General features: G+C 56.7%; 1 protein-coding gene across 3 annotated transcripts; it reads right to left on the bottom strand.

Moving 5' to 3' along the window:
• Positions 1-181: 181 nt before the first annotated feature.
• Positions 182-7,322, bottom strand: SLC35B2 (solute carrier family 35 member B2). Of its 3 annotated transcripts, none has more exons than XM_075042971.1 (4): positions 7,193-7,322; positions 4,083-4,276; positions 3,623-3,783; positions 182-2,312 (listed from the first exon to the last, which is right to left on the bottom strand). In XM_075042971.1, exons 2-4 carry the CDS (start codon positions 4,237-4,239, stop codon positions 1,374-1,376), a joined length of 1,257 nt encoding a protein of 418 aa, XP_074899072.1. In that variant the 5' UTR covers positions 4,240-4,276; positions 7,193-7,322; the 3' UTR covers positions 182-1,373. The 3 variants fall into 3 exon arrangements, with proteins under 3 accessions (XP_074899072.1, XP_074899071.1, XP_074899073.1); XM_075042970.1 differs by lacking the exon at positions 7,193-7,322 and adding an exon at positions 5,184-6,753; XM_075042972.1 differs by lacking the exon at positions 4,083-4,276 and having other exon boundaries at positions 7,193-7,251.
• Positions 7,323-7,343: the final 21 nt, after the last annotated feature.

Below are 7,343 nucleotides of genomic sequence, written 5' to 3'. Positions count from 1 at the left end.
CAGCTTTGAGTCCAATGCTGGCTGATGATACCTGCCTAGGCAGAGGCACCTGTGTGTGTTTGGAAAGGAAAGACAGCTTTGCTGTCCCAGAGAGACTAGTGACATAGGAAAGGCCAGCAACTCCTTCCCCTCCTTCCAGGTACATGGAAAAAAAAATTAACGAGAACATTTACCTCCAGCGCACTATATGCAGCATATTTTTAATTTAATAAAATAAAAAGAGAAAAAAAGTTGCCTTTCAAAAGTACCAAAACCTGCTGGTTTGTCAGTCAGGTTGTGTTGAGGAGAAAAGGATTAACCAGTAAAACCCAGGCTCGTGGGGAAAAGCAGCTTCCACTGCTCCATCCCCTGCTGCCTGGGGAGCAGGTGCCAGCTCACTCCATCCCCTGCTGCCTGGGGAGCAGGAACAAGGCACCGCAAGCAGACTCTGCCCTCTCAGGCCTCCAGGCACAGTGGGGCTCTGGCCAGGCCCCAGGAAAGCCAGGGCCAATGCCTCCAGTTGGCAGAAAGAAGAGGGGCTGTTTGTGCTTCTCCGAATGGCAACTACAAAGCCCAGAAACCGTGGCACTGAGACACCCAAGGCGATGCTGGGGCTTCTGGGCAGCGCAGCCTTTGGCCTGTGACAGCAGCAGATGTAACCAAAAAAGCAACCTAGAACAACTCAAAATCAGCCTGGGCTGAGGAGAGCAAAGAAAACTGTCTCAAAGCAGGGGCAAGAAGCTGATAAAAACCAAACTGGGAGGTATCGCCTTTCACTGCAGTGTGCCCTCCCAGAGCAGATCCCAGGCCTAGGGTAGGACAAGCTGGGAGTCCTTCCCTTAGCTGTGCCTGTCCTACCTGGAGCACCTCCTGGGAGGGCAGCTGAGAGCTCCCCCTCCTTGGCACAGGCTCAGGACTTACCTCACGTGGAGGTGTTTCAAAAAGAAAGCTAGTGTTTTGCTTGTCCTTTCCTCCTGCCGAGCTCTGTAGTAGTGACAGAAATGGAGGAGCATTAGCCAGAGGCAAGACAGTGTCAGAGAAAAAAGAGCTCCCTTGTTCATCAGTGACTTTGGAGAGAAGCCACAAGAGGTGGGGCAGGAGTACCAGCAGCCCCATGCTGGTTTTCCCCCAGTATGTGAGCCCCTAGGCTGGTGCCTTGGCTGGAAGTCTTTGACCCATTAAGGCAAACGGAAAGGTTTGGAGCTGCGGCAGCCTGGAGCATTCCCTGGGCTTGTTCCAGCCCCTTCCCCAGGAAAAGCAGGTGGAAAAGTGAGTCACTGGTCCAGCCTATCCATAGCCCACCCTGCTCCTCAGCAGGTTCTGAGAAATCAAGCAAGTACCCCCGAGCGGAGGCAGGACAGCAGGCATGGCGTAAATGCCATGGCCCCAGCTCCTTAGACCTTTTGTACAGGGGTCTCGCCTGGCGGGATCTTCTTACTACGCTTCTTCATGCGGCTGCGGGCATAGACACGGAGGAAGAGGGCCATGAAGACAACAGCTACGCCCAGCCCACCCACAACAGTGACAGTGTGCCCATAGATGAGGCAGGAGAGGAGGATGGCAAAGGCCTGGCGCAGCGTCATGATGATGGTGAAGACGGCTGCCCCAAACTGGTTGATGGTGTAGAAGATGAAAAGCTGGCCGCAGGCGGAACACACTGAGAGCAGCACAGCATGGGCCGTAAACTCCGAGTGGCGGGCCATGAAGCGTAATGATTCCAGCAAGGCACCCTGCTCCAACAGTGAGCCCACCGTGAAAAGGCAGGAGAAGACGTTGACGCCAAACATCATCTGCACGGGAGACATCTTGTAGGTGAAGAGGGCGTCCTGCCAGTTGGACGTGAAGCTGTCGAAGATTATGTAGCCGGCCAGGAGGACTATGCCTGAGAAAGTGGTGACAGTGGACACGTGCCTGTTGGGAGCACTGGAGAGAAGAAACATGCTGACCCCCACAGAGATGAGGGCAGCAGTCAGGTACTCCCAGTACTCATAACTCTTGCGTGATACCAGTTTGCCCATCATCATCACTGGGATCACTTTGGAGGCCTTGGCCAGCACTTGGGTGGGGAAGCTGATGTATTTGAGTGCCTCATACTGGCACCAGCTACTAAGGATGTTGGAGAGGGAGGCAAAGGAGTATTTGTACATAGGAGCCCCGTGACGTGGCTGCTTGGTCAGGGCGCAGTAGAGACCAGCCACCGTGAACGCTAGGATGCGGTTCATGAACACTAGGAACTGGGAGTCCTTGAACTTCTCACCAGGGTCTGTTTCAGTGGCACCGTACGTTCTCGTCATCACACGCTCCTGGAGGACACCCCACGTGAGGTAGGAGGCCTGCAAAGCAGGAGGAGCACAGGGAGAGTCAGGATCTGCATTGGCAGCTGCAAGAAACCACGGGAAAAACAGACCCCAGGAGATCCTTGCTTGTCCCAGCGTTGCCTCATCCTCTGCACGGCCAATGCTTCTCTGAGACACTGGGAGATGGGGCCACCCCCCACTCCACCCATCTGAGGGAACCCACTGTCCCATGTGGTTACAACCAGGAACATGCCGTCCCAAACAAACCCTGCTCGGTTTACAGCCTCTTCAAGGGGAGAGAAGCCTGCAAAGCAAACATCCTGGCGTACACCAAGCAGTTATGCTTTAAGCTGCCTGTTGAACCAGACCTACAGGATCAGGGAATGTTACTGATGCACAGTTGCAGTTTTGGTGCCAGCTCCCTGCAGCAGGTCCTGGCAGTTTTCCCAGTGGCCTCTGCATTGGTTTTCACTTCCAGCTCCCTAGGCCCAGTTCTTCCATCCAAATCAATTCTAGTCTCAAAACCCATCAGATGAAATTGTTCTCCAGGGATGATTGCTGTTCTGGCTGTCACCTCTACTACTTCTGGTGCAACAGTACCAAGCCCCTCACAAAAGTAACACAGACTTCCTCTCACCACACATCCCCTCCCAAGAAACTGAGGCACAGAGAGAGGTAAGGACTTCCTGGTGACCCGCAGCAAGTCTGAAAGGGCTGGCATAGTAGGCTAGAGAGTGCGTGTCTTCTGCTGGCTGTGGGATGTGTAGGTTTTTCTATCACAATGCCCACATTTCTATTTTAAGTCCTCACAGACCCAAAAAGCTGCCCTTCCTAATGATGCTCAGGCTGTAGCAGAGACTTGGGGAAACCAAGATTAAAATTTCCTGTTTATCTGTAGCTGAATTCAGTACTTCTCTCCAGTATTCAAATGCAATCCATCAAGGCAGGATGCATCAGCCCTAGAAGGTGACCCAGAGGAGAGCCTGGGAGAAAAAAGGGCTCAAACTATCTGCTGCTCTGACATGAGGGCCATAACAAGAGCAGCCCTAACAATCTGTTGAATCACAGAATTTTCCCTATCCATGGCTGCAGAGGACTGCAATCAGATGGACAGGAGGTCCCAACCCTGGCGACACCAGCTAAACAGACCTCCACAGCCCTTAGAGGTGACACAGCAGCTCTGGTGGACTATCCTGGTTGAGAGGCTGTGTCCCAGCCTCCAACCTTGCCCCGATCAAAGACAAGCACTGCATCCTTGGTCTTCAAGGAACTGATGGCCACAAACCCACTGCCCGCCTCCTCCTCCCAGAGTGGGATGGCCACACATGCATGCACAGGGGCCCTACCTGTAGACCAGCAGCGCAGAAGAGCAGCTTGAAGACCTGTCGGGCTGTAGAGGACTCTGTGGGCTCTGCTCGGGGTGGCAGAGAGCCATCCTCCTGGTGTACAGACTTCACCTCGGAGCCGAACACGCATGATTTGATGACAGGGAAGCAAATGCCTCGGCCTGAACAGGGTAAGAGAACACGGCGACAAAATTAACCACAGCCTGGGCACCACAAGCTGCACCAGCTTGAGAGGTGAAGCCTCCCTCCTTACTAGCCTCCACATCTGCTGGCACAGGGGCCTCTGAGAACTTTCAGGGTAGCACCTAGACAGCTCTGGGATGCAGCTCTGCGAGTGGCTCAAGCCTGGTCTAATAAAGCAGGTTGGGGAAACATCCTGTCAGCACTGAATGGGGTTGACCAAGGGGGTGCGGAGAGCTCACAGGGAGGCAGGATGTGGAAGGGAAGCTCCTGCCCTTACCTGTCTCCAGGTAATTCCTTCTCTTGAAGTACTGGATGAGGAGGAATCCCGGTATCACAATACTCGCGTAGCCAGCAGCATTAACAAAGAAACGGAAGAGCCAGAAGTCCCCCCACGAGCCCTGCAGGGCAGGTGTGATCTCTTCACCAGTAGCCATTGTAGGGAGGGAAGCCAGCACGAGGGGAAGGCAAAATCTGTGCAGAGAGGAAGAGGTGGGTGGTGGGCTACTGGTACATGGCCAGCTTCGCTCCGCATGCCTGCGCCACCCACCGCCCGGCCTGCTCCACCAGGAGGCAGCACCCAGGTTCCACCCCAGCAACAACAGTGATGACGGCAGGCAGCACGTGGAGTAGGAAATGCCCTCTGGAGTTGAAAAGCACGTGCCAGACATTTATGTTTGCTTCTGTTAAGGGTGTTTGCTCTGGCATAGGAACATGTGGACTTAGAAACTTGGATTTCCAGGATTAGAGAGAACGTTTGAACAATGTTGTAGCCATCTGGTTTTGACAACGCCCTTACTCCAAATCCAAGAAGCACCTCACCTTTTTAGGTAAAACTTTAGTGCACCTCCTGAGTGGAAAAGGTGACTGAATGGAAAAAGTGACTCCTACCTAGCAGCTTGTGTTCCAAGCGTGTGGCCAGAGTGGCCTTCCTCTGAGAGCAAACGGTTCAGAGCTTCCCACTCCGGCTCCACCAGGTGAGTGGAGGAGAGACGGGGAGGGTTTAGGCTGCCAGCCTCCCCCACTTCCCCACACAGCCCTGGAAGGGAGCTTGCTAAGGCATTCCCCACAGCTCAGAGGAAATTACCAGGGCTCACCCACTTGGCAAGACACAGCCAGAGAGCAAGGTTGGGAAGGAACTTTATTACCAACTGGCTGGTTGGGATTTTACCAGGATACCCGAGAAGGTATAGCTGATATTCTTCAGCTATAGCCCTAGGTGGTGATCTAGCCAGCTTTAAAACAGCTTTAATACTCCCGAAGGGGTTCTTCCCTCCACTGTCCCATCCCTCAGAGGCAAACCTGCGCTATTCAGGGACTATGCAAAGAACAAGAGCACCAAGTACACAACAAAATGAGCAAGCTGGCAAGGACTTCCTACATCCAAGGCCATCTGCATCCTGCTCTCGCACAGCAAGCTGTGGCTTCCAGCATCAGGGTAGGAGGTTTCCTTGGTCCATGCTCCATCCCTGCCTCAGTCTCTTCAGTAGAAAAAGCCTCCTGATTTGGGAGCCAGGTGAGGGTCCTGTGGGGCTGGCTACATAAACACGCACCAGAAAAAGTTCTGGGCTCCTGTGACAGAAAGGGCCAGAGATGTTAATCCCCTGTCCACCAAAAACAACTGAGTCATAGGAATTTAGGCCCTGTGAGGTGTACCTGGTCCCAGCATAATATAGCTGTGACCTCTAGTAGCCCTCACATGAAACTCAGAGACTTACAAACTTAGAGCTTTAAAGGCAAGAAAGTCCCCTGCAATTTCATGAACAAGCCCTCCCCACCAACCTCTCATCCCCTTGGGAAAGGCCTGAGGGGCTTTTCTTATCCTCAGTTGCCGTGGCCAGGACCCCAGAGTCCAACAACCTGACCTAAGCTGAGGCTGTGTTTCACCCTGAAATCTCCCTTCTGTGACTTAAACAACCCAGAAGCTCCCAGCCCAGGGAGAAATGCAAACAGCTGGGGGTGGGTTTCTGTGCCTGCTTCCTATTTTCCCCCTAGCCCGCTCTCCCCCGTAGAAAAGGCAGTTTGACACCTCCACTCCATCATCTCTCCTGCTGCAGGGGCATCATTGCAGTCTGTAGGCGTGCTGCAGGATACAAGAACAGGGCTTGGTGCAGGCAGCTGGGGCTGAAGCTGCCCATATGCTCCTAGGTTTGCCCATATTAAGTAACCCTGGTTGATGGCAGCAGCCTTCTTGCTGGGTGCAGAAATGCTGTTTGCTTTTGCAGAAGTCAGATATAAACAGTAGGGTCGGTTGCTGCACTCATGGGCCACATCTCCCTTCAACTCGACAGAGACCAAAAGCCAGCCAGCTCTGTTCAGTGTGACTTTGCCTGCTGTTACCCCGCTGGCCCCCTCGGCGCCACCACGGGAGAAGAATCAGCTCTGCCCTCCCACAGTGACCATGAAGAGAGGTCTATGGAGGGACAATGGCTCTCTCTATGCCTGCGCTAGCAATTCCCAGGCCCCGAGAGCTGACTCAGTGCAGCAGGCCCTGCCCTCCCTGCTGAGGCCGAGAAGGAACAGGGACACCAGTGTTACAGGTAGAAAGGGGGGGCCCGCACAGGGCAAGCAGGCGGCACACTGAGGCATGAAAGGAGCCTTAGTCTGGGGCCTGCAAAACAGCCAGAGAGCCGAGACGACAGACTCGGCTACCATTCCCCTCGGCCCAGGAGAGGCAGCTTTCAAACACACCGCTTCAGAGCCAGGCAGGGCCACAGCCCTCTGCGTGTGATGCAAAATTTGGGTCCCGGGCCAGAGGTCTGAAAAAAAAAAAAAAAAATCCCTGCCTGCAGTCCTGCTACTCTCGAGCACACCTCTAGCGCCTGGAAGGGCTGAGGTCAAATGCAAGCCTGGAGCTTACAAGTCCACGGCACCCCGCTAACAGCTCGGGATCTTACGCCTCCTCCCCGCCCCTGCCCCGCAGCCGGCTCAAAGCCGGGCCGCAGGGATGGCCTGCGATTGTCCCCCCAGGGCCAACCGCCGCCTCTGCCCAGGGGCTGCAAGCCGGGGCGGCCGGGCCGCCGGATCCACCCTCCGCGCCCCGCGCCGCGGGCAGGGCCTGGCCGGCCCCGGGGGGTCCCCGGGCGGGGGAAGAGGCGTGCGGGGAGCCCGCCTCCCGCTCGAGGGCTTTACTGCCCCGAGGCTCCGAGCGCCAGCGGCCTCTGTCCGGGGACCCGGCCCGCGGGCCCAGGCACGGGCAGAGGCGGCGCCCGGCCGGGTACGGGCCGAGCGGGGCCTCGGAGACGCCATCCCGCCCGGCGGCCACGTCCGCAGGGAGCGGGCCGGCAGCGCGGCGGCGGCGGCGGCCCGTCGCCCACCCTTGCCGAGCAGAGCGGCTGCCTGCCGCGGCCCCACCCGCCTGCCGCGCCCACCCCGGCACTCGCTACCCACCTGCGACCCGGCCCCGGTCCCGGCCGGCTCCCCTCGGCTCCGCTCCCGGCGGCAGCGGCGGCGGAACCCCCGCCCGGCGGGCGCGCAGCGGCGCCCCACAGCGCCCCCTGCCGGCCCGGAGGGGCCCCGGCCCCGGCCCCGGCCCCGGCCC

This window comes from Buteo buteo, chromosome 12 (genome assembly GCF_964188355.1).
Source record: "Buteo buteo chromosome 12, bButBut1.hap1.1, whole genome shotgun sequence".
Classification (NCBI taxonomy): Eukaryota; Metazoa; Chordata; class Aves; order Accipitriformes; family Accipitridae; genus Buteo; species Buteo buteo.
The sequence above is the reverse complement of the archived record's forward strand: the minus strand, read 5'-3'. Positions and strand labels throughout refer to the sequence as shown.

What these genes read in the sequence shown, in the direction of transcription:
- SLC35B2 (XM_075042970.1), bottom strand. Translation starts at nt 5,269, where the DNA reads ATGGAGCATGGACCAAGGAAACCTCCTACCCTGATGCTGGAAGCCACA. An exon ending in GGATGCAGATGGCCTTGGAT is followed by an intron (nt 4,277 to 5,183) that starts GTAGGAAGTCCT and finishes CTCTCTGCACAG; the next exon opens with ATTTTGCCTTCCCCTCGTGC. An exon ending in TCTGCGCTGCTGGTCTACAG is followed by an intron (nt 2,313 to 3,622) that starts GTAGGGCCCCTG and finishes CCTGCTTTGCAG; the next exon opens with GCCTCCTACCTCACGTGGGG.